This window comes from Pleuronectes platessa, chromosome 22, assembly GCF_947347685.1.
Source record: "Pleuronectes platessa chromosome 22, fPlePla1.1, whole genome shotgun sequence".
Classification (NCBI taxonomy): domain Eukaryota; kingdom Metazoa; phylum Chordata; class Actinopteri; order Pleuronectiformes; family Pleuronectidae; genus Pleuronectes; species Pleuronectes platessa.
The window spans coordinates 16493116-16519509 of NC_070647.1; the positions used below are offsets into that span (position 1 = coordinate 16493116).

The 26394-nt window shown below is 44.7% G+C and overlaps 1 protein-coding gene across 2 annotated transcripts in view; it reads left to right on the forward strand.

Annotated features, from left to right (window-relative positions):
• The window catches only part of ppp1r12a (protein phosphatase 1, regulatory subunit 12A), a 40744-nt gene extending 16177 nt beyond the window's left edge, over positions 1 to 24567 (forward strand). Inside the window, exons 2-26 of one of the 2 annotated variants that reach the window (XM_053414560.1) lie at positions 1035 to 1165; positions 3377 to 3495; positions 6593 to 6752; positions 7691 to 7835; positions 7916 to 7990; positions 8162 to 8253; positions 8440 to 8597; positions 8791 to 8912; positions 11079 to 11348; positions 11575 to 11666; positions 11939 to 12052; positions 12848 to 12997; positions 13565 to 13729; positions 13855 to 14010; positions 14694 to 14784; positions 14975 to 15154; positions 15247 to 15415; positions 16800 to 16921; positions 17095 to 17160; positions 18387 to 18403; positions 18499 to 18613; positions 18709 to 18813; positions 19169 to 19216; positions 20262 to 20312; positions 22708 to 24567. In XM_053414560.1, coding sequence (XP_053270535.1) covers positions 1035 to 1165; positions 3377 to 3495; positions 6593 to 6752; positions 7691 to 7835; positions 7916 to 7990; positions 8162 to 8253; positions 8440 to 8597; positions 8791 to 8912; positions 11079 to 11348; positions 11575 to 11666; positions 11939 to 12052; positions 12848 to 12997; positions 13565 to 13729; positions 13855 to 14010; positions 14694 to 14784; positions 14975 to 15154; positions 15247 to 15415; positions 16800 to 16921; positions 17095 to 17160; positions 18387 to 18403; positions 18499 to 18613; positions 18709 to 18813; positions 19169 to 19216; positions 20262 to 20312; positions 22708 to 22794 — 3000 coding nt within the window. In that variant the 3' untranslated portion in view covers positions 22795 to 24567. The remainder of the gene's footprint in view (positions 1 to 1034; positions 1166 to 3376; positions 3496 to 6592; positions 6753 to 7690; positions 7836 to 7915; positions 7991 to 8161; positions 8254 to 8439; positions 8598 to 8790; positions 8913 to 11078; positions 11349 to 11574; positions 11667 to 11938; positions 12053 to 12847; positions 12998 to 13564; positions 13730 to 13854; positions 14011 to 14693; positions 14785 to 14974; positions 15155 to 15246; positions 15416 to 16799; positions 16922 to 17094; positions 17161 to 18386; positions 18404 to 18498; positions 18614 to 18708; positions 18814 to 19168; positions 19217 to 20261; positions 20313 to 22707) is intronic. The other variant, XM_053414561.1, reaches the window with a different exon arrangement.
• The last annotated feature ends 1827 nt before the right edge of the window (positions 24568 to 26394 follow it).

A 26394-nucleotide genomic window follows, 5' to 3' on the forward strand; every position in this document is an offset into this window, starting at 1 on the left:
TCCGGTTTTTGAAATTCCACAAATACCCTAAATCTTTACTACAGTACCTTTATCAACATAAAGGAAATACTACTAAATCATAATAAGCAACATTTTACTGCTTTAATACATTTTATTGTGTGCAATAGATTCAGCTGGTGTAATAAACATTGCGCAAGAAAAATCACAACCTCTACGACTTCATGAATCAGAATATCTTAAATTAGATCTCTCCCACTTGATGTTGCAGTTTATTTTTGTGGGTGTCACTTTTGTTGTCACTGCCTCATCACTCACAAAGGCTTTGGTTTAAGAATTGTTTGAAGGTGTAAAGACAGAGTACAGTGCATTTTCTTAACCTGCAGGTATGAGCTCACGAGGATACACAGCACTTGTCCAGTTCCTCCCACACTGAATATTATCCCCCATGTCCTTAACCAACACACTGACTTTACATCTAGCAAAGTTCCTCATTGGTAGCGTTGACTCAATAAGACAAACTCCGGGTGCTAAGTGAGCTGGCAGGAAAAACAGTTTTACTTTTTGACCGACCACAGATGTGAATTTAATTGAGTGACTCGTTGGCGTAATGGGTGAATGTACCCAGAGTGTATTTGTGGTTTGATTCATCACACTTGAGAAAATATTTGGCTGAAGTTGCAGAGCCGACTTCTCAAGTAAAGAAGCCGCGTTTATAACTGGGAAAGCATTGTCTGTCTTTTTTCATAGAGGGACGTATATGCACTGGAAGCCTCCATCAGCAGTACTACACCATGTGGTATTTCAAGCAGCCCTGCTATGTGCGGGCGTTTCGGGAGCGCGCCGGCTGCCAAAATTCCCCAGTAATTCTGGACTCATGTGGCAATGTAGTATCAGACGCAGTGCAATTCTCTTCCTGTGCTATTTGTAACTATGGCACAGCCCCTCCCACTCTCATATGTGTATGTACACAAATCTGCACATAGGGTGGGTTATGCTTTTAGCTTTTTATGTTTTTTGTTTTTTACACTGGTCTTACTCCTCTTCTCCTCTCTGTCTCTCTCTCTCTCTCTCAGGCATGCATAGATGACAACGTAGACATGGTGACATTCCTGGTGGAGCATGGAGCCAGCATCAACCAGCCCGACAACGAGGGCTGGATCCCCCTCCACGCTGCGGCGTCCTGCGGATACCTAGACATAGCAGAGTAAGTAGAGTAAGCAGTATCTGATTCGTCAGGTACGATTTGTGCAACGTTACATCCGGTTTGTTTTATCTGCTGTGGGTTTAACTACTGATCTCCTCATTAAAACTTTCAGTCTGAGTGTGTGTGTGAAGTTATATGAGCAGTAGCTTTGTTTTAAAGTGACTGTAGTGTCTAGTTCGATTGTGAATGACTCGTAATCAGTTAGGCTCTGTCAGACATGCCCATGCTGTTCTTGGAGAGCTTGCCAAAATCAAGAGCAATCATTTTAATCATAGGTAGCACACAGTTCTCATCACATTTGCGCACGAGCAGCCGCCCATCTGATAGCTCCGACACACATTGTTGGTGATGTAATCAAATATGGAGAGATCAGGGTCAGCCAATATGTCTGAAATCGAGCTCCACGGTTGCACTCTAGTATTTTCTTGCCCTTAGTCCTTTTCAGGTAAGGAGGCTGTTCATAGGGCACAGAACACAACGCAGAGATGTTATCAGAGGATATATAAACAGGCCTGAAGGAGGTGAAGGAGTTCGTTGTGCTCATTGTTCAGCATATTGGGAGTGTGCTGTGACCTGCTTTACTTCTGTGTTACGTTCCAGGAACCTGGCTGCAGATCTCTCTCAACACTATTGGTGTTTGCCTAAAAGGTTACAAGTGTAACTGGCTGGAGAAAGATAAACATGCTCATGTTCAGAATCCTCTGCCAGATATAATTCTTCTGGTAGTTAAGTTGTAATTTGATAGCTACTATTGAGCTATAATATGAACTAGAATGGCACTAACTAGAGCTGCTGCCTCCACCAAGGCCAAACAGGCTCCTTACATTCAATCAAGCTGCACCAAATTACACACACTCATAGATATAGGTTTCTTAATTATGCCTGATTGTTTTCATGTGTGAATCTGTGAACTAGGCCCTGGGAAATCTGTGATCCGAAACCGCACCACTAACTATCAGGTCCTTCCCTGACCCATACCTCATTATACCAAGTTTAGTTGAAATCCATTCAGTTGTTATTACGTAATCCTGCTAACAATCAAACAAACATCAGCTTCTTTCATTTAAACGCATATTCCACCAGTCTGCACCCAGTTGGCCTCACGGACACAGCACCAGCACTGGGCTGGTATTACAGAAGACAAGAAGTTTTTTGTTGTCACACAGAGAATGAAAAGGTCAAGTGGCCGGGCTGGTATGAGTGACTAATGGAGACACCATGTCACAGAGGAACCCAGCAACCTGACGTGGGTGGTGATGAGCCCTCGGCCTTCCCATTTTAGTCCCAGCATCCTCTGTCACACAGTAATGGGAACAGCAAGAGGGGACTGTATCTGTCAGCCAATGGTAGGGTTTGGTTAGAAATCCCACAGTTGGGATCCCAAAACCACAAAGCCATCAAACCCAGTAAAGCAGACCTGTAATGGGCAAAATAGAAAGTCCAATCAAGAGTTTCCTACGTATCTGCAGCCCGTCACTTGCCATGTGGAGGGGAAGTCAGAAGGAGCGAGCACGTTTCAAGTGGTGTGTCGGCTTAATGAGAAGGATGTGAGTCTCGCCACAGCTTTAATTAGAAGCAGCTGGAGTAAAGATGGTGTACGGTTTAAAAAAAGGTTTTGAATCGATGCTTTAAAGTGTTCAATCACAGAGGAGCTGTGGAGACAGTGTGCAGCTCATTCTGGTTGTTTATAGAGGGTTTCATGGTTTAGCTAATGATCCTTCATTCTTTCAGACGACACGCCTGTTAAGGGCCATGCAGACAGATTAGAAAATGTAATCAACCCCCTTTAAGAATCTCTATAAGCAGATTCTACATGTGAATATGCAGAATCTGACGATGAGGCACAACATTTTTAAATAACTTTTAACAGCAACGTACAAGACGACAGCAATTGAAAACAGAACTGATGATCATGCATTTTGTTTTCATTTTAATTAATGTAATTGGCAAATAATAGTTATTAAGCCTGAAGACAGTTCTAAAAAGTGACTGGTAAAACAGGAGCTGTCAGACTGGGGCATTGTGTGACTCAGAACTGGAAGAGGACCAAGAGCAACATTGTGAAGCTCCAGTTCTTCTAGTGTTTCCTCATCAGATTGAGGAAGTGACACATTGCATGTTTTCCTTTGAACCACTTAAAAAACAAGTCATGTTTACTCTGTGATTTCCTCATTTCTCTAGTTTAAATGTTTGTTGTTTTTGTTGTTGCAGGTATCTGATTAGCCAGGGTGCCAATGTAGGAGTTGTGAATAGCGAGGGCGAGACACCTATGGACATCGCTGAGGAGGAGGCGATGGAGGAGCTCCTGCAGAACGAGATCAACCGACAAGGTGCAGTATTCATTCAGACATGTTGACCTCTGCCCTCAAGTCTACTTGTTCCTTATCACCCTGAAATGTTCTACAGCTTCACAGCAGCCATTCAGACATGTTGATGTCTGCCCTCCAGTAGCAACCTATTATTTCATGTCAAAAGCAGAGGAGGCTGCTGTGATAAAGGTCTATAGTGTCTTTGATTAGACAGCAAATCTAGTCAGGGTGAGTTTTTCGGTTGATACCAGTATTCGTAAGCTTCAGTTGAATACGTGTACAAGTGTTTTTCTTTTTATGTAATCCAAGTTAATCTCATTATATCCAGAAACAATCCTGACATCATGAGCACGTTACAGACAGCGAGGCTGGTCTGGCCCCCCTGTGTGTGTCTGTGTGTGTCATGCATGTGTGAGTAGGTTGTCAAATAGGATCCGAACTCTCATCGAGTGTCATTCACCTGCTGTTTTCCACTTGGGCGCTTGAAGAACGCACATTGCGTAACAAAGAAGAAGGATCCAGCTGTGTTGTTAGCACTCGTGTGATGAGTCCTAAACTGAAAAGTCGGGCCTTTCTATTTTTGGCCACGCCATTCTTTAGATGCTGAAGGGCCCTCCCCCTCCGGTGAGAGGCCACGCACAGACCTGTTTAATGGCCCCGGGCCAGAGGGATGCTCCTCAGCTCATAATCACTAATAAAGGGTTGGCTGGCCTGCGTGTCACTGTGGCACATATCACCATTTCCTGAATGTAGAAAATCCTTTAACTGCATTGTATCCTGAGTGACCATTAGAAAATATCCTGTTTGTAAAGCCTCCACGTTTCCTCGACAGTCCCAGTTGACTCCAGGTCCTTGAAAGCACAGGACATCTAGTGATAATTACACCCAGTGTGCTGTTTACATGTTACGCTCCTTGGCTGTGTTATGTAACAGCGGAGAGACTCGTCTTGTGCACACACACACACACACACACACACACACACACACACACACACACACACACACCGAATGTCAAGAATCTCCTCCGGCAGCACCTGTCAATTTTGATCTGCGAGCGCTTGACGGAAGAGCATCCAACCGCTGCCTCAACTTGGATCCATCAGTGCCAGATTAAAAAACGACACGTGTATCGTCATTTAACACGCTCACAGACTTCACAAAGCCTTACTGCTGAGTTTGTGGGTATTTAGTTTTCAAGTGTGCGACTCGCTGCTTTTGGAAAGTGAATTTGGCTCGAGGCACGGCTGCAGACAATCCCCAGCTCAGTTCTATATGCCTGGAGTTAGCAGGAGGCGGCATTATGCAACAGGCTGTTGTGTAACGCTCCTGTATGTAATGTGATTTTCTCCCCTCAAAGAGACACCAGTCATGGGGTTAAACTGGTTACAGAGTGGCCGTGGTTTGCCCTTGGCAGAAACAACAACCTCTAGATCTGCTCCTTGACCCTGATTGGGTCAAGTGACCGGTCGGCCCCGCCGCCCTCCTCTCCTTCTCCGTCAGCTGCTGCATGAATGCTCCGCTCTGTGCTTCTAATTGACTGAAGGTGGATAAATGTTCCTCACTCACACATTGTCCCTGTTAGCTTGGGGTGGGGCGTTATCTGGATTGGATTTATTTTACTTGTGTATAGGCCCTTGTATTTTCTTCTGAGGAACCTGGTGCTTTGTTAAGGCCATAGACATTTCATTCATCCTTTGCCAGACGTGCTGTAGGTATGTTGTCCTTAAGGTGAAGCAGGAGGCAGGACCTTGTTTGCTCTATTGGATTTTCTCTTGATCTTAATGCTCCGGCAGAAGATGTGCTGTTCTCCTGTAAAAAGTCAACTTTGACCCGCTGCCAACTCTTCCTCTCGGCTCTAGTTCTGTAGTCCTACTTAAAGGCCATTAGGCTCCCTGCTTTTTATAGCCACACACTGTAGGCTACTTCCCAGGAGATCACGGGATGCTGCCCTATGTGGCCAGCTCCCATTCCCTATATTAACTGCACTGCTCTAATGACGTTTAGGTGGTTTTTCTACCATAATGATATATTTATAATGCAGCTTTTCTTACTCGTGACATAGAATTATAACTAAAGCTTGATATTTTACAGCTAAACCTCAAACTTTATTATAAATGAAACTGTGCATCTAGAAATGAAAATTAATGAATTTTACAATAATCATAACATATTTAGAGTCACTGAGTTTCAAAAGAAACTTGAATTCCAGTCAAACATAAACTCAGACACTGAGTCATCTGATTCCCATTTGGTTTCACTTTCTTAGACTCAAGCTCACAAATCCTCTTAATGAGCAACATGCCTGGTCTTAAACAAGCCAGAATATTACAGTGTCCTCACTCAGTGGAAGCGTGTGTCACACGTGTTAGAGAGTAGATGGATTTTTTGTTTTCTTTACCATGACATGTAAGGCTCATGAGCTCAAGAGACCAAACCAAATGAGCAGGTGTCTCAGTAACACTCTTTACTCACAGATTTAATCCTTTCCCTCAACCGGTGGACTCGTGCACCAGTGTGCTTCAGACTGTCTCCTGTACCGACTAGTTGTCAATGAGAAGGCGCAGGCGGGATTACACCGCTGCCATGCATGCAGCATATAGCTCAGACATATTGACCCACTAAACAGGCTGTACATTTGCAGCCATTATTTCATCGGCAGATTCAGAGAATATTAGTCTTAACACCGTTTGCCAAAGAAGATCAAGAGCTTTACAACAGCCGCAAGTGTTTAGAGACGTCGGCAGAATAAAGTCACGTCTACTTCTCCTCTGTACAACCAATGAATAGCATCGAGGCTTAATAAACCCACCGAGGTGAATGAGCTGCGTCTCTTGTAGCAGATGCTCGTCATAGCTGTCATTACTGATGCATTATCGTAGCAGGATTTAAATGTGTGAAGGTTTATCTCGTGGCTATGTGTTGAAGTATTTTCACCTCTCTCTACTGGGATCCTTAGTCCCGGACTAATGCCACGTATTCCAAACATTCACATGCCTCAATGTGGACGTAAGACAAGAACCCCTAATAAATATCTTGATGTTGTTGTTGTTGTTCGTCCACTCTCGGCTCGGATGCTTTGGTGTCACTCGTAACTCTCTCTCTCCTCTGCTCCCATTAGGGTTGGATATTGAGGCAGCCCGGAAAGAGGAGGAGCGGATCATGCTGAGGGACGCCCGGCAGTGGCTCAACAGTGGCCAGATCCAGGACATCCGGCACGCCAAGTCCGGAGGAACGGCGCTCCACGTAGCTGCTGCGAAGGGATACGTCGAGGTTTTAAAGTAAGCAGTGGTTCTGATTGCACAGGTAGCAGACCTGAGTGTTTTCTTACTCTCCCCTGCACAGATGACACATTTACAGCTTGTTGCATAAAGCCCGGCCTGTAAGTTACATTATATAAATACTGTTTATAGTCGGGACAGCTTGTGAGGCCTAGCATTAGGAATTTCTTCGCTCGTGTCAAACACATCCTGGTCTCTGCATCTCCTCAGTCCAATGGTGGCTCTGTGGGCTGTTAATAAAGCTTCACTGCTTGAGGGTGGAAGCTGCAGACGCCCGGTCCATCTGGTCTGGGAAGTCGGCCAGCACTCTCTTCTACCATAAATAACGCGCAGATATGGAGATGTTTAGTGGCTACCACACACAAGATGGGGATCTTAAGGTTTTCCCCCTCAAAGGGCATTAATTGGCTCTAATATTAAGGGTTTAACGATTGCCAACCTCATTTCGCTGTGCTAAGGGAAGCCTAAGATTAAATCTTAACAGGTAATCCAATATTCAGATTTTTAAACCTTTATAAATCTTAAATATGTGAAAATATTATGAACTAGTAGGTAAATATGTTTGGGTAGGTCTTATTTCTTTGTTTGTTCTCGGACACTTAACATTATCTTCAATTATGTGGAATTATAAGTAATTATGGGAGTCTAACATTCCCTTATATCTGTCGCACTTGACAAAGGTCTTAAATTCCGTTGATTATGTTCTTAAGAAGTCTTAGATTTAACTTGTTGAAACCTGCAGAGACCCTGGGTAGCCGGTTTCTTATGATCTATAAATGTGACCCGAGGTAACGATACTGACGCACGTCTCAAATCCTGCATCCTGGCAGCACCTTTGAAAGATTAGCAAAGAAAATCAAATCCAAGAAAGTTTGTGCTAAATCTAACAAAAACTATTTTTGTTTTGCCTTCCCTCTCCCTTCTCCTTCACTGTGGAGGCTTTTAATCCAAACAGGGTATGATGTAAATATTAAGGACTATGACGGCTGGACTCCTCTACATGCAGCTGCACACTGGGGCAAAGAGGAGGCTTGTCGGATACTTGTGGAGAATCTATGTGAAATGGACCTCATTAATAAAATGGTGAGAAACTTGAATCAAACTCTAATGAGTTCTCACAGTAAAAGGCTGAGCGACATATTAATTTAATTTCTTTCTCTCAGGGCCAGACACCTTTTGATGTCGCCGACGAAGATGTTCTGGGATATTTAGAGGAACTACAAAAGAAGCAGAATCTGGTGAGTCAGTGTGCTCGGTCGTTCTGTACAGATTCTTATCTGCCCACAGATACTTGTCAGCGGTTTAATGAATGGATTTGTTTTAATGACGTCTGTAGAATTATTGTGAACGCCTGAGAAAACAGGTTCTGTCCTTTGCCTTCGCACTGATTTCTGTTTTCGTTGTTCCAGCTGATGAGTGAGAAGAAAGATGTGAGGAAATCTCCTTTGATTGAAACAACAACCACAGGGGATAACAACCAATCACTGAAGCCACTCAAGAGGTAAAGAGTTTGATGGGGGGGAGAAATAATAAGTGGATTCATTAAAGGATTATTAACCCTCCTCAGAGTTCTGCACCGGGCCTGAAGGGGAACTGGCAAACACATTATTTTACCAAGTACAGGCGTGGGTACGGCACCGATGCTGTGCTTCTTCTCTAATGTTGTTTTTACATCTTTGCGTTGCAGCAAAGAAACGCTGCTTCTGGAGCCAGAGAAGATCGCCCCACGCATCGAGACCTTAGAACCGGAGAAGGTGGATGAAGAGGAGGAGGGGAAGAAGGACGAATCAAGCTGCTCCAGCGAGGAAGAGGAGGAGGAAGATTCCGAGTCGGAAACAGAAGCAGGTATTGTGTGTGTCTTATTATAGAGCTGCTGCGTGGTCTCACTGAATCACGTCCAAACAACAGAGAATTTGGTTCAATCAGCTCAGCTACATAAAATCTTAGTTTTCTAGAATTCCTCAAAATCACACATGTTCTATAATCATTTTCATTTGTTGCTTTTTATTGAGCCGTTCTCTCTCTCTGACTCCTGCAGACAAGAGCAAGCCTCCGGCATCGGTGAGCAACAGCACAACGCCCGTCCCCGCCAGCACCATCGTGTCATCGCCCACGAGCCCGACCAACCAGGTGACCCCCCCCACTTCGCCGGTGAAGAAGGTACGACCTGGTGGTGTTCGGCATCCTTCCCTTCACAGACACGCAGCTGCCACACTACTGGCCCCACTAGAAAAACAACCCAAAACAGATTTAACTCAAATTAGCAAACACTTGGATGGTTTTAAAAGGACTTGGAGGTAAATACGTGCTGATGTAATCGTGTCGCTGCTCTAAGTAGGGACTGCACCACCTCTGTTACACGAAGCCTCCGCTCCAGAGGAGAGTCGGTGCCTCATTACGTGCGTTAATCAACAAAATTCAGTCTATTTGGGTTTTTCTCCCCCTTTGAACGCAAACCTAATTTCACAGCCGGCTGAAGATCCTGGAGGTGTTTGCATAGAAAAGTTTGCAGCTCATCCTCCAGGCCGTCGAACAGTCATGTTTAGGTAGTAATTTGCTCTTCATGCTGCGGTACAGTGAGCACACGGGATAATAAACACATGTCACGGAGAGAAGTTGACGCTGGCGTTTAACAAACATGGAAACAAATGGCTCGGTTGGGTTAGTGACTAGATCGGGCCCCAGGAGGCTTCAGGGTTCTGTACAGAGTTGTATCTTGGGCTGGTTGAGGGGAACAGAACAAAGCTAGATTTATTTTTTCCTCTTTTGAGTTTGCTTCCCTCTGCTGGAAAAATCTGGCAAATCATATAAACCGAGTGACCCTGGTTCATTTCAATGAGGCTACTTCCCTCTCACTGTGCTGTTGGAGTTTACCTTTTGGAAAGGTATTTGCTGGTGTTTAGTATGGCTGTAGAAAATATAAGATAATTCGAAAACTTCAGGTAGTGAATAAATACACATTTTAAAACCTCCTTGTAAATTCCTTCCCCTCTAAAGCAGTTAGGGACATGAAATAAAAAACTTTTCATAATTTAAACATTTGATTTTATCTGCCAAACTCAACGAAGCCCCATTAATAACATTTTTTTCCTCACGGTTTCCCGAGAAATTATATTCACTTTCTCTTTTCTTTTTCTTTTTCTTGAGACAACCTTTTGGTTTCCAGTCCTTCTCTGAAGCCCTAGTGCTCACACATCACAATGTCTTCTGTCTAACAAGAGAACCATTAACCACGTCCAGTTTTGACACTACCAGATGTTTGTTCGATCTGACCCGGACTCAGATCAGTAATGGAAGTCCTCCTCCCCCCCCCTGGTTTGGCAGTAAGCATTGTGCTGTGTGACTGGGCCTTTAAACAAAAAAATCTGTCCTTGCCGTAAAGTGTGTTTTCTTTTGCTGCTGCTTCTGTCTTATTCTGGCTTTTTTCTTTGTCTCATCCTGTCATCCTTCCTGCCCTCCTCCCTCCCTCCCTCCCTCTCTCTGCATCTCTTCTCGTGCCGGGCTCTTGTCTCTGTCGGCTTTAGTCTGATTATATTACTCCCCTCATGCCTGTGGCGGAGCCGGGCTGTCCTGCATTGTGGCGTCAAGGCTTGCGCAAAACTGGCATTTCTCTAGGTCCCAAAAAACCTATGGTGAGGCATTGGTGTGCACCGGAGTTGTTCTCTCATCCTACACGCACCTGTGCACTGACAACGTACTTAACACCCCCCCTAACCGCCCGACCCCCCCACCGGCCTGATCCAGTTTGTGAACTAGCAAACCCCACTATCGCCGACTTCTCACTCATCATCCCCACATTGTGTTTTCACTCGTAACGCACCGTCCTAATCGTGCCTTCACATTGTGTCTGTGTGGCTTCTGTGTTTAATAAAGTGGTTTGTCATTGTCTGATGCGTATTTAAAAGAACATTTTTTGGCCTGAGCTCATGTGAAATCTATAAATTCGACCCTGAAACCTCAACAGGATCAACAAGCCTTCGCTGTCCTGTGTTTAGGATTCGTTAGAGTTATCGTGTTTTGAGGGTAGCATGTACGCAGGAGTATTTTTATAGAACAGCTGGTATAGTTCATCAGGTATATTGTCTAATCTGGATGTGATTGTTCTTAACTGGCATGTCCTTCCTTAAAATCACTTCCTGGTCTCCTCATTAAAACCTAAAAAATTTCCGCCCTTGTAAAATCCAAACAGGTTTTTTTTAATACTGTTTTGACCTAATCAGCTTTTGTGTTACTCACCATGGTTGACAAAAAAATCTAATTTTAACACCTTCATACTGGTATACTGATTGATCGTTGACTAAACCACTGCCCCGTTCTCCCTCTCAGGTCGCTCCGGTCCCTCAGGTCCCTCAGGTCCCTCAGGTCGCTCAGCCCGCTCAGCCCGCTGGAAAGGTCTCTGCTAAAGTGGACGAGGACAGGAAGGACGAGTCTCCGTCGTCTTGGCGTCTAGGTTTGAGGAAGACGGGCAGTTACGGGGCGCTAGCGGAGATCACGGCCACCAAGGAGGCTCAGAGGGAGAAGGACACGACCGGGGTGATGCGCTCGGCCTCGAGCCCTCGCCTCACCTCTTCTCTGGACAACAAAGACAAAGAGAAGGTCAGCAGTCGCTCACACAACCACAGATCAGAGGGATATCAAGGGCGAATTACACTAACACATCGTGGTCATTCTGGGTTTAAACTCAGGGCTCTCAGAGCTCAAATAAAACTGAAATGCTAGCTGGGATAGTTTTCAGTATTAATCACCGTAAAGAAATTCTTCTGGTGATATCACATCTGTGAACAGTCACAAACACAGGTTCTGTTTGATCCTCTGCCCACAGGAGAAGGACAAGGTAACACGGCTTGCCTACGTGGCCCCGACCATCCCCAGGAGACTGGCCAGTACTTCAGACATCGACGAGAAGGAAAACAGGTGAGCCCCTGGAGCCGAGTGGCTCTGTGATCACATGCACTTAGCATGAGCGGCTCCTGCTGCCCACTGCTGTGTACTGCAGGGGAAAAGGCCAAATGCTCTGCATGGTGTGTGCAGCCTGAGGCAACTGCTTTCAGTTTTGTAAAACAATTCCTAAGAAGAGATAGGAACATTATAAATGGGTCTAAAGTGGAAAGAGAAGTCGGGCACATATCCAGTATATTCTTCTGTATCTGTGGAAGCCTGGGGTACTATTGTAGCTTATTCCCCAGGGACTCGACTGCCCTGATCCGTAGCGGCTCCTACACCCGACGACGCTGGGACGACGACCTGAAGAACAGTGAAGGAAGCGCCTCCACCAACCGAATCTCCAGCTACCAGCGCAGGTTAGCCTCCGCTGCCAAACTCCCCTCCGTCACCTCGTCCTCAGATCTCTGCCGCATCTGATCTGATCTGATGTGTCGATCCACCTTGAGGTTGACTTACGCTCTCGAAACTAAAACCCCAGTAGAAAAAAAAAACTGATAGTCATGTATTAATCATGTCCAGTACATATTTTACTTGCATTGTGTCATTAGAGATGTGTTTGTACTTGCTACGTGCAGCAGCAGCAGCTACTGAGAAAGCTATGCAAATGCGCCCAGCACCTTTTTTTCTATCACTGCCACCAAGTGTGTTGCATGACTGTACCTGTCCTGTCAGGTTGCTGTGTCACAGAGTTTATATGCATTACTCGGACGTTTTAACAAGCCTGCATACCAATCTGACTCACAGATACATCCAAATCCCCCAGTCGTGTTCATGGCACAGCACCTAGACCTGGACTTGTGCTGCATTCATGTCACGTTGGAAAATCATGGATATGTGTCACTTATTAAAATGAAGGGGAATTCTTGCATTTCTCCAAGTTCCTTATCCGTCAAGAGAACATTGAATAAAGTGGAAAAACAATGACTACAAATAATCTACAATTTAAGGAATCTTTAAGGTTCTTCTAATTAATCTAAACTTCCATGTTCTCATATCCTCAGCTAGTCCCACATGACATGAATGCACCAATCGTGTGTCAAAGCTGGTCTTAAATATGTTTGTTTATTATTTTGTATATGTGTGTGTTTGTGTGTGCGCCTCCACCGCTAACATGCCTCTCTCACCCACCCACCCACCTGCCACTCCGCCAGCACTTCCCATACGCTAGCGCTAGGGCGGAGCGGCAGCACGCGGGACGTGCCAGCCAAGTCTTCGTCCACCTCCAGCTTGGACCCTAACACCTGCAATACTAAACCCTGGCAACCCTCCTCCCACTACCAGTCTTACAGCATTTACCGCAGGTACACCAGCCGCACCGGGGACACCACCGTCTCTCCTCACTCACCTGTCCTCTCTGTCTGTGTGTCTCTGCTCTGCTGCAGTGCCCATTACTTTGTCTTTTGTGCTTCTGGATTGATCAAATGAATCCTGTTGTGATGTTTATTCAGAAGTAGCCTCTGCATGGAGGTGTGCTTCAATTTGTCCAAAATCTTTCTGTGAAGAATTTAAATACTTTTGGTTTTAAATCTGCAAAACCTGGATACAGATAAAAGTACAGACTCGGCAATGACAGTCCTCCTTTAAATCAATTGACATTATTAGTATTTCCTTTAAAATAACACTTATTTCTCCTGGAATAACCTTAGACTTTGCCAGACAATTTAATCCACTGTGAAGCATCTTGACTATGAAAGAAAGATATTTAATCTTTCTAGTCATAGAGAATACATTTTAGCTCTCACCATCAATGCTAGTTATCTTGGTTAATAATCACGTTAAGCATCCATCTTAACGTTGGTGATCAGCGTTCACACACCACTACTTGTTCCGAGTGTTGTCTCATTGCTAACTTTCCTTTAAACCTCCAGCGGCTCTTTTGGCAGAAGACACGAGGACTTGAGCTCCTCGACTACGTCCTCCTCCACGACCACCACCACCTCCTCATCTGTTACCTCGCCCACGGGCCATCGCGGCTTGCTCTCCAGCCTGGGCTCCGGCTCCACACGCACTGGCTCCACCAGTCTCACCAGCAGGTACACGGAACAATGAACCTCATACTTCTACTTGAAAACTCCTGAGCTACAAATTAAATTTCATAACAGTAGTTGAAACTGTCAGATTAGCCAAGTTTCTATAAAAGATGCTGGTGTGTGAGCAGGTACTGGTCAGAGGAGAGTGCAGAGAGGGAGAAGGAGAAGGAGTCGGCTGCAGTCATCCCCACTATTAACACTGGCTCTACTACTACCACCACCACTACCGGCATATCTACCACTAGCACCACCGCTGGCACTGGCACTGGCCCCGAAAGACGCAGGTAACACACATTTCTACTCGTATACTAATGTCCTTATCTGTGTGAGATTGTGTCAGAGAAAGCAAGAGTTTGCACGTGTGTGTGTGTTGGAGTGGGGTCAACTTGTGTCTTCCTGTTGCACTGCTGAAAGAAGCCACCTGTCATGGTGGGAGTGGAGCTGTTTGACAGCCTGTTCTGCTCCAGCGACTTCTCCTTATAAGGAAGGTGGGCAGAAGCTGCACATTTTCTCCAAGACCAAGGGCCCGCTCGGCACTGAATTATTAGTTCATAATTATTTTTGGCCAACACGATTCAGACTGATCCGAAAATTTTTATTTCTTCTAAATTCCACACACACTAAGTAACCTGGATCTGAACAGTGTGTCTGAACCTGCTGAACACAACAGTCTAATATCCTCATTCTGCTTTTTGAATTGTGGGAGGAGATTGTGTTTTTCATCCCTCTCGTCACAAGCCACCTTAAGCTGTCACATGACCATTCAGGGATGATAATTACCAAACAAGTTTCAACCACAGGTGCTTTCCCCCGGACGTAGGAACCTTTACGGGAACTCCCTGCGTTTCCACAACAAGGACCGAGCTCTAAAACGTGGCTACATTTATTAAAAAAGTTGCTTCCTAGAGCTTAATATATCAAATAATTAACCCTGTGTGTGTGTTTTGTGTGTTTGTTTGTGTGTCAGGTCCTATCTGACGCCAGTGCGAGACGAGGAGTCAGAGTCCCAGAGGAAAGCTCGCTCCAGACAGGCTCGACAGTCGAGAAGGTCCACTCAGGTGTGTTTCCCTTTGTCCACTTAAACAAGCCAACGCTTAATTTACCTCATGAAGATGGCTCTGGCTTGAATGATGACTTTATAGACCTGGACTGTTTAAGTAAAAGTTGTTGAGCTGGTTGAGACTGTTCTCTCTATGTACTTTGGCACCACTTAACTTCTGCCAATTAAATTGTACTTTTTCCTTCCAGGGTGTGACTCTGACCGACCTGCAAGAGGCTGAGAAAACCATCGGCCGGAGTCGTCCCCCAAAGACCCGCGAGGAGGAGAGGGAGGAGCGAGAGAAGCAGGACAAGGAGAAGCAAGAGGAGAAGAAGGAGACTGAGACCAAGGAGGACGATTACCGATCAAAGTACCGCAGCTTTGAAGAGGTGCGTTTCTCCTTCGGTCATCACAGTAATTCACACCTTGAATGTTTGACTCTTACCTTCTTCTCCCCCCCCCTGTCCTCTCTCCCTTCCAGCGTTATCGGCCTTCGTCCTCCTCCTCGGCCATATCCTCAGTCAGCTCCACCTCCACCCCATCCTACTCTAGTAACACATTGTCCTCCAGCTCCAGCGCCCTCAACAGGCCCAACAGTCTGTCGGGGATCACCTCCTCCTACAGCCGCTCCTCCAGGGACACAGAAAAAGGTCAGTAGAAGAAGGTGGCGTGAGGAGTAATTCTGAGTAGGTCCTAAATAAGTGAACCTCAATGGAAACTGGAAGACCTTTTCTGGAGTTTGCCTTTTTCACATATGAAGAACGCAGCTGGAGATTGTCCAGGTTAGACATGTTCACGACATCAGAGACAGGGGTGTGGTGGTGTCTGGGTGGAGCAGCAGAAAGCAGGACATGATGTATATATCCCATGTTTTTGTTTACAACACATCAACACTGTCATCTGCCCTTATCGCCAAAATCTCTTGTCTCACGTCTTCATCAGTTTCGTCTCTTTTTCCCCATCCTGACATATTTGTTACAGCCTCCAAGCCTTAAGTCCTTTTTCTTTTAGTTTGAGCTGAAGTAGAATCCATTGTTATCTCCCTTTACCATCACTACCCTGAAACCGATGTATCTAATATGCAGTAATACAGGATTAGCACGAGGCTGTGTGGCTGCTCCACCTGGTATCTTTCCGCCACAGGTCCACATTCACGCTGGCAAAAGGCCACCGGCTTATTATGAGCTCGGAGACAGAAAGGGGATTGTGTTGCCTTTTTAAATTAAGTAGCTCATCTCCTAATGAATAAATCCATGAAACATCCCTGGGAAAATAGACAGCGGCTTTAGTCTGTTGGACAGAAGGAAACACTGAGCGCTTTGTTCTCCCCGGACCAAAGCCTCTCTTTTCTCTTTTCTCTCTCTGAACTGCAGCCAAGTCCAGTTGTTGTCCTGGCGGCGCTTTGTGCAGCCTCAGTTAACCTGGACCTTCCCGTCTTCCAGTTCAAATTTATCATAAGGATTAGTTCATGGACGTCTTCGCTGTTGATGTCAAAATAATACGGGTCAAAGACGCTCAGGGTGCAGATAATCTAGAGTTGTTCCAACATTTCCATCGCTTCACTCAGACTGCTGAGGGTTTTATTTAGATGCTTTTACCTTGAATTAATTCTCCTGCAGTTCTAAACCTGTCTGGTTGGAATGAGCTCTTTACTTGTTTCTAGTCACGCTGGTTTGCAGCTTTCTTTGTGAAACTGTAAAAGTGACCTGCAGTAACTGAGCCAAGGGAAATAATGACCTCCTGCTGGACTCAGCTGCTGCTCACACTGTTCATCTGTTTATTCAAAGTCCTGTGAAGCTCCACTCAGTTTCAGAGCCCATTAAAACTTGTTGCTACTGTGGAATCATTTGACCTGGGAGTGAATGCAGTTGACCCCTGGAAACGTTGATGAGTCCCAGCCGCCTGCGCTACAGAGAACTTGTTGCCTATTCATCCAAAGTTAAATAAAATCAACTGGGTCCAAGTGTGTAGCAGATAACTCTGTTGGTTCTGAGTGTTGTTATTCACCTGTGGGTCGTTCCTGTGGATGCACAGAAGCAGACAGAAAGGAGGAGGAGAAGGAGGGAGAGGACAAGTCTCAGCCCCGCTCCATCCGGGATCGCAGGCGGCCCCGCGAAAAGAGACGCTCCACCGGGGTCTCCTTCTGGACCCAAGATGTAAGAGACTCACACACACGGTGATAGATGGAAGTTGTGTTAAATATTCATTGCGTCACTCATGATGTGGCACAGCAGTTCATGACATTTGCGAATCTTCCTCTTTGATCATTTGGATTTCAACGAGCTGAAAAGTGTCTGTAACCCTTGTGTCTGTGTTTTTTTAATTCCAGGGTGATGATAATGATCCTGACCAGCTGTCGGACTCGGAGGAGGGCAGCACCAAGGGAGAGCCACAGGTAACTCAACACACACTCACACACGGTTCAGGAGGGACATGAATCGGACTAAAGTAGGAGCTTGACCGGCAAATCAAACTTCCTCTTGTCTTCACTCATGTGGTCGAGGCCCAGCAGGTCCACTAGTCTTTTAAATCCACCTCTCTGTCCAGTGCAGCTCTTCTCCCCTCCCTCTCATATTTCCCTCTTACAGTGGGCGACCTTTCAGTTTTTAGAGTTTCCATCTTCCGGGTATTGTCTGGTTACTGGGGTGAACTCGCAGACCAGGAGTCGTCTCTAACCAAAGAGCATTAACTTTTCAAAACATACAGACACGCGAGGAGGAGGAAGTCAGGGAGTTTTTAAACTGAAACGTGCAGATTAGATTTGAAGATACTAAACATCTTATATTGAAATAAAAACCAGTTATATGAAGTCTGCATGGGGCAGAAGGTGCCGTGCTGTGAACATGCTGTTCCTGACTGAACGGGTGTGTCAGGCAGACATTAGACCACCAGACGTCTCTTGCAGTAGAGCAGGCGCAGGGTACTGAATAGGAAACGAGCGATTACTGTATCTTGCTGGAAGATGTGAAAGCTTCGAGGCTCTTCCTGTCTCGTCCAGCAAGAAAAACAATATCAAAAGCAGACTGGGCTTTATCTGGAGCAGACAGACGCTGAAAAGAGAAGCTGCCGCTGCACAGAATGAGGAAAGAGTGTAAAGAGTGTGAACCTTTTCAAGTAAGAGCCTGAATATGAACTCCTCCTCCTTTACATTCTTAACGTCGTATGAAATGTTGGTTTGTGTCTCATCGGACAGAAGAGAGATACATACATTGATTAAAACAGATTAGAAGTCGGTCTGTTTATATGACCAAGCTGGATGTTGATCTGATCAGCTGATCTTTGTCCTGCGAGGCTCTCTGGACTTCTCCACTCAGATTGTAGCGTCGTGTTTCCTCTGCCTCAGGAAGCCGACTGGAGGCAAGGCAGCTGCTGGAGGATCTGTGTTTATGTGTCTGCATGTAGAGCAGCTTGTTGGAGGTGTGGGAGTGAAGGTCCGGTGCTGAGAGGCCTCAGTTTGAAGTCTTTGTTTGTGGGAGTTCTACATTAGTGTGAGTCACAGTTTGACTCTGTCCTCCAGTCCTGACTCACTGAATAGATGCTTTTTAGACCAGATTAAGCAGCTTTATTTTAGCTCTTTTCCTTTTATACTAACTCTCACTTTGTTTTTTTGTTTCCCTGCAGAGTGACAGATTGTCCAGGTATGTTTCGACCCCTTCATATCATGTCCTCTCTTATTAATCATCAGTTCTGTGTCTGTGTGTTGTTGATAAATAGTTGTTGTTACTCTTTTCAGGAATGAGAGCACTTCATCCTTGGATCGAAACGACACTATGTTCAGCCGCTACGGTGAGAGTCGCCGGCCGTACTCCAGCCGACTGGACAGAGACGACACCACCGACTATAAAAAGGTCTGAACGTGTTCCAATCCTCTTTTCCTGCCACTGCTCATGATGTCATCTGTTTGTTACGCTCACTGACTGTTTGTTCGCGTCCCCGTCTTCAGCTCTACGAGCAGATCTTAGCCGAGAACGAGAAGTTGAAGGCTCAGTTACGTGACACGGACCTGGAGCTGGCAGACCTGAAGCTACAACTAGAGAAGGCCACACAGGTGAGATGAGTCACACTCACTCAACTGATGAGTCAAAATTAAACCTCTGAATCCAATTTTGAGGGGGTTTGGGGCATGACCCAGTTAAATTGAAGAACCCATTCAATTTTGCTATGGATGTTTTTGACTGATATTTGTGATTATGTGTACTTTGGTGCAGATCCAAATAAAAATCTGGATCTAGTGAATTTAAATGTGTTTTATAAGAGTGTTGGGGCTAGTTCTGTAAAATAAACGTTTTTTGCTCACGTACATTTTTATAGACCATCCAATAGCATCAGTCTACCTTTAAAAATAATCTTTATATGATCATCCAGGTTTCTTATTCGTGTGTGTGTGTGTTTTGTCGTTGCAGAGGCAGGAACGCTACGCTGACCGATCCCAGCTGGAGATGGAGAAAAGGGTAATGACAGAACTACGTTAACACCCTAATGTCCTCCTTTTGTTTATTAACACCAGTAAAATGTCATGTGTACATAACTTCTATCTCTCAAGTTTGTCTCAGTCTTAACGTAGAAGTGAGGATTTGCTTTGATTACAAAAAAAGTAACACTGCCAATGGGTTTTATCTGAAGGTAACGAGCAGGCCCCAATTTCATCTGGGCGTTGGTATGATCTAGTTTCTCTGTCCGAGTCTTCTCTCTGCTGCTGGCTGTTGTCTCACACGTGCCCCGGAAGCCGGGGGTCACGGGGACGTCCCTCCGTCCTCACCACCCGGGGACACGCCACCTTCTCTCTCTCTCACCTGTGTTTTTTTGAAACCTCAGAAGGCAGCGTGTGTGTCACCACTTCTCAAGACTCGCTTATGTTGTGTGTTTGTGTGGAGTTTGTGCAGGAAGTAGAACAGTTTCACCTCGGTACATTTGTATTGAACGAACGTGTGCATGTTGTGTCCATGCTTTGTTTGTTTTTGTCACTCATGTCGCTCATCAAGCCGGCGTCTTCAGCTGCAGTTTGTAACTTTGACATCATAACCTCCTGGTTTTAATAACTTATATCCACTGATTTAAAGCTCATGCTGCAAACAAGGCCACATCACTCATGTGTCATCTGCCCTTTGTAAAACTAGAATGTCCTTTTGTCTTTAAATCCCCAAAAAAGACATTCTGATGAGTCATTTCATCAACTTATCATCAACACAACCACTAAACATCCGACTCCATGTCTTTTATTTATTTTTTTGTTGACTCATTTACAAATCTTACATGTACCTGATGTACACGTCACTGAATATGTAAGTCTGAACTGGCTGTTGCTCGCAGACGCCTCACAAGTGTGTGCTATCGCTATCACCCCCCCTCCCAACACACACACACACACCTCTTTATTTAACACAGTGTGTAGAGCCTGCCCTCCTGAGTGTGTGTGTGTGTGCGTGTGGTTTACTGTTGATTTGTCTTTGTGATGCTGTGAGTTTGAGTGTTGACCTGCTGTTCTTCTCCCCACAGGAAAGAAGAGCTCTAGAAAGGAAGATTTCTGAGATGGAGGAGGAACTTAAGGTACTGCCTCACACACACACACACACACACACACACACACACACACACACACACACACATTTACACGGTGGATTATATGTTTTGGTCATAAGGTCAAGGTTGCAGCTAGTTTGTGTATGTGTGTGTGGTTCCTACATAAATCTAGAAGTTTTAGGATTTTAAATTTAAGTCTATGATTTTTTTAATATGAAATTTGAGTCACACATTTTTTCGGTTTTGAAAAGAGAGGTGTGTTTTCTCCAATGTCACGATGATGCTCTAACAGGAAACAGGCTTTATTATAACTTGGGTCTTGTTTATAAATATTTTTGCTCTTTCTCTTCTTTTATATACGATTAAATTGTTTGATTTCTTGAAGCGAAGATGTCAGGAAACAGCTTTGACTCCTTTTCACAGACTAATTAATTTAGTTCATGGCAGCAAAACAAGTAACAATCAATTAAAAAACCTCAAGTAAACTCTCAAAGACGCAACATGACCACTACAACACAGAGAACCTGTCTAACACAGAGTCTGTAGGTGTCTCGTCCTTGGATGAACTGTAACCTCCTCTGTCAAGTAAGAATTTCACAGAGAAAGAAAAAACACGCTCCTTGCTGCTAAATGTGCGTCTCTTAATCTGTCCAGGGCTGGTCTCAGGTCAGATGCTGTAATCTGTGTTGACGTATCATTTAAGCTCTTCATGTGAGACGCCCAATTAAAAGTTCCTTTTCTGGAAAACTGATTTTTAAGGAGTGCTCCTCCAGCGCTGTGATAACCGAGTGTGTTTATTTTTAGGTGGTAGGCAGCTGGCTGATTTTATCACTCCTTCGGTTTCCAAAAGCTGTCCCCATTTTCTAACAGTCTTCCTCTTCTGTTCCCCCTTTCTCCTCCTCTTCTCTATTAATTTACTTTGTCCCGTCTTTCGTTAATCCCTTGTCTTTACTCTGTCTCCCGTACACCACCTCTCCTCCCTGCCACTCTCACTCTCTCCTCCCATCCTCCTCTTGCTCCTCTCTTTGTTCTCCCGTGTTGTGGTCGTTACTCTCTCTCTCCCCCCCACTCCTCCCCCCCCTCCTGCAGAACCTCCCCCAGGTAAAGCAGGTTCAGGCCCTGCGGCAGATTAAGGAGCGGCTGCAGGCTGAGAACCGGGCCCTGGCCCGAGTGGTGGCCAAGCTCTCGCAGTCCGCCTGCAGCCAGCTGCCCAGCGTCGACCTCTAAGCCACGTCCGTCTGTCCACCACCTCCTCCTCTTCCTCCTTTCTCCTCCCTCTTCCTCCTCCTCACCTTCTCCCCTTCCCCAACCCCATTCTTCTCATGCTCCATTCGCGCTCTGCCCCGCACCCATAGACAGGCAGGTGCCCAGCCGTCCCGACCACCACTGGTTTCGTAAACTCCCCTTTTCACTCCCTCTGCCTCCCCAGAGCTTTTTGGTTTTCAGATTGGGGAGCGTGTCTTTTGTTTTACGACCGGACACTTTCCTTTTACAGCACATGACCCTCAGGTGTTTTTATAAAAACATCCAAAACTCATAAATCACGAGTTGAGAAGAAGCTCAGGTGAGTATCATTTGGCCGACAGGCATCTAAATTTAATTTAAGATGATTCCAACCCGTCTTCATGTGCAGTAAAGGAACGTGTCCGTCTCTGTAGTTCTCTAGATGTGACGCTTCCTTCGGACGGAGCTCAGTCCTTCAGTTTGGCTTGTTCTGGCTTCTCTGCATGAAGTTGCATCAGTTGTTTTGGCCCCAAATCTTCAGAGACTGAAGCTTTTTTCTTTCTATCCTCTTTTTAAAGTTTGACCCATTTTATCAATAATATTTAAGACAGCTGCATGAAGAATAAAGTCTGGATACTTGACTGAACACGATGGGATATTTAAAAAAAGAAGCAAACGATCGTTATTTATCTTAAGAAAAGTTTTTGTGCTGCTGCCAGGCTCAGTGGGAAACTTTAAAATAACCAGCTTCTGTTCAGATGCGTTTTTAAAATCCTCTCATTTGTCTGTGCTGTGTATTTTTTGCGGCCGCCCCGGAGCAGCCGCCGGGGTTCTGCATGGCTTTTCTCAGGAACTTTGGCCTGTGGTGTGACGCCCCTCTTACTTTTCTCTCTGGAACAATTGAGAAACAACATAAAGAACAAACAAAAAATAAATAATAATAATAATAATAATAATAATTAGAACATGCAAGATGCTGTGTGACTCCAAATATTTGCTTTCTACACAAGCTGCAATTAACAGTTTGTCAAAAACCGGCTCGACCGGTTTAACGACACGTGTGTCTGTCGAGACCCGTCTAAGCCTCGTTCTCTCTCTCTCTCTCTCTCTTTCGCTCTCTCTCTCTCTCTCTCTCTCTGTCTGTCTCTCTCTCTCTCTCTCTCTCTTCATCTCCCTGTTTCCTTTTCTTCCCTTTCAGATGCTCCCGGACTTGAAAGCAGACAACCAGAGACTAAAGGACGAGAACGGAGCGCTCATTCGAGTCATTAGCAAGCTTTCCAAGTAGAAACACACCCTACACCCCCCGCCCCCCCCGCCCCCGTCTTCTGCACCCCCCTATAGTCCCCCCATGGCAGTGACTAATGGAATTGCACATCTAGATATTAATTGCAACAGACATCAGAGACAAGACTCCTATTTTTTGTTTGGTTCTTTTTCTCCTCCCAACTCTTTATCTCCCTTTTTGCTCCTCCACCTCCTCCACCACCACCGCAGCATCCATCCATCCATCAATCTATCCATCCATCCACCTCCTCGGCTGGTCATCCACTCGAGCGTGCGGCTGCTGTCCTGATAAGAACCACAGAGTTTACAGAGCAAAGAGGAAGACGGGTTGCGTGAGCAGCATGTAGACGCATCGTGTGGGCGGGGAAAAGCCCCGAAAACTATTTAACCAATAAAGCCTTAGATGTACATAAAGAGACGCAAGGAAACAAACACTCGATCTCTCCTCTCCTCTCTCGGCTATCACTGAAGAACAGATATTATCCAACACCTGATTTTATTTGTGCCACAATCTTTATTTCATGTATTGTTTTGTTTTTTTGTTTCCTCTTCCTGTGTAAGTGTTGTGTGCTGTGCAGTTTCCTTCTTCCACCCCTCAAAGTGCCACTTTCTGCCCTTCATCATCCTCGTGGCTCCTCCTCTTCCTCCTCCTCCTTTCACACACAGATCACCGACACACAAACACACACACACACCTTCCCCTGACTTTTTTTTTTTTTGTACCTCTGTGTGTCTTCCTCCAAGAGGGAAAAAAATTTGAATTCTCGCTTTAGCGGAAAAAAACGAGGCGGACCTGGTGGAATTTAAGCTTTCACTGTATGTGCAATATGCATTTCTTCTTTTTATTTTTTATTTTTAATGCTTTAATGACGAGTCCATCACAAGTAGGATTTTCTCACTCTTCCACCGCTTCCATCGCTCACCCTCCTCCCCCCCTCTTTTTTTTTTTTTTTTTTTTTAAAGTTTGTAGTGTAGTCGGTTTATATTCTGTATTTCTCACTTTTTTGTTTTAGCAGGTACTGAGTGATGCTGTATATACCTGTATGTATTTGTTTGAGACCAGCACATGGCATGCGTTTATGGTTCCCGTCTGTTACTTATTAAAAAGTCTACAAATTCCAGAGGACAAACAAGTTGTGTTTTTAATTATTATTTTCCAGTTTTCATAGCCTGAAGTCGTTGGATACAGTAAAGCGGCAGTTATTCATTTTTTTTTTCCAGTTTTAATAATTAAAGTGTTCACGTAATTGTGAGATTAAAGAGACAAATAATCGCTTTCACTACATTTCACTTTCATTGTCTTCGGTATCTTGGAAGAGTGCTATTCATAAAATTTTGTTTTTTTAAAAGCTGTAGTATTATAGCCAAGGTGTTGTCACTAAAAAAAAGAGAAAGAGAATATCTTAGGTATCGCTAACCCAGTCCTTTTTACAATGTCTACATGCACTGTCAATGCCATGTGAGGGTTCTTGATGTCAGGTTCAAGCAAAAAATCGCCACCGTTGAATATTCCATGCATCTGAAAACATTTTACGCATTTCAGTGGCCTTTTTAAGGATATTTTACTCAAACAAGTCGAAAAGGAAGAAGTCACTGCAGATGGACCGATGACCATCGACTCTGGTTAAGACTTTATTTTTTGTTTTTTTTGTTTTTCTTTATTTTTCTCCCATCATCTTGTAAAATAGGTGTGTGGCTTAAATACATGCAAGCTGTGCTGTGACTACCAACCACTGAAGAGTTCATTAAAAATAAACTTGTACATTGTAAAGTGCCAGAGTCTCGTGATTTGTTTCCTTCTTCCTGTGTCAAGTGTCTGGCGTCATTTTGTTCTTATAATAGAAAATAAAATAAATGATTTGTCACCAAACATAGTTTAATAACTATTTTATTTATTAGTGATAACAATGTGATAACATGTTGCAAAATGCCTTTGTCCATAAAGACAAGTTTAAATATTAGATATAAGAAATAATCATGTGATATTTGTCGTGACATTTATCAATATTGATGGATGTGAACATTTCTATTATTTCCATTTTAGTCCGTTTATTATAAAATAAATTATAATATATAATCCTGGTTGTGTTTGACACTATGAGCTCATATTTATATCATTAGACACTTTTATAATGTGACCTGAATTTGTGTTGCTACTCTCCATCCCACCAGTAGGTGGTGCTCATCTTTGCAGACTCCCAGTCAGTTGCATTTTACTGTCGTTAACAAATATTCATAATAAAGTATAACACTATAAGAAGTACACATGTAGAGAGTCTTTATTTATTCTGTTTATCAGCTGCAAACACTCAGTATGTCCCTCTTGACTCTGACATGAAGATTGAAGTTGTGTGTCCTCCCTTCTCCTCTTCCTCCTCCTCCTCCTCCTCACACTCCTGCTCCTCTTCTCTTTACTCTGCTCCCTGATGGATTCACAGCAGACAAACTGCAGCCAAGAGTTAGATAACACGTGCACACGATCACAAAGAGCCGGGGAAACGTTTTGCAGCAACTTCCACTCGACTCGAGCAGATTCCTCTCGGTGTGATTTATACAGACAGTGACAGTCGAGCTCATTTCTCTGCTCACGACTGTTTTGGCCTGAACTTCCCACCAGGTGAGACTTTCTCTCCTGCTCTAAGAAGACGAGCTCTGTTCATGGAGTTAAAGCTTCAGGGATAAACACTGAAATCTGCTCTAATTGCCCCGAGTCATGCAAAACTGTCTGGTTGCTGTGTTTTCTGTTGACTCAGCACGTGTGTGATGGGTCTGGTCTTCGTCTTCCTCAAGCCTCTCCAGCTGAACGTCTTCATCAGGGGGGACAGGATACTGGAGACAGGTCCCTGCATGACCCCCCGTGTGCTTACAGCTTAAAGTGACAAATGGTTTAAATCCTTTTCATTTCTCAGAGTGAGTTTCTGTCAGTGTTTCCCTTCTGATGTTTAATTGGAGATTTATAACGTGATAAATGTTCCTCTGAAGACTTTCACTTCTGATCTGTGTGAACGAGGCGTTGATTTCAACTCTGGTGACCTTTGACCCAGGACATTTGACTGCACACTGGTTTCAAATCCTGGTTTGAGCCTGAAACCAGGAGAGTGGAGGCCCTGACGGCAGCAGATTCATGGAATGAGATATACAACAATCCCATACAGCTGTAAAACTCTGGTGTTCACATAAAAACCCAGATTTAGCTTCGAGGTCTGTTGATCAGTGATAATATATCAGCAGGAGAAACCTTGAAACACGACTGTCTCTCTGATTCCAGCAGCTCCACCACTGGATGACACGCTGGGCTGTTCTGGGTTGGAAATCATCCATAAAGAAGGAATTAGATCTGCTGTCTCACGCTGTGACGCTCGCACTCGTCTCATTTCCACCAAGGCCCCAATCTCCATCTCCTCTGTGCCGTAAAGAGCAGCAACCCCAACAAACCCCCCGGGGCTTAGACACACTGGATGAGCTAAACCCCTCTGGAACGAGCGGCAGCTTCTCTCTCCGATGACAAACGATGACAAATGGAGGCATCCGCGATGAAGTGACGGCTCGGCTCTGTCGCTGAAACAAAGAGGGATTCCAAAGCAGAGCGTGGATTTGGGTT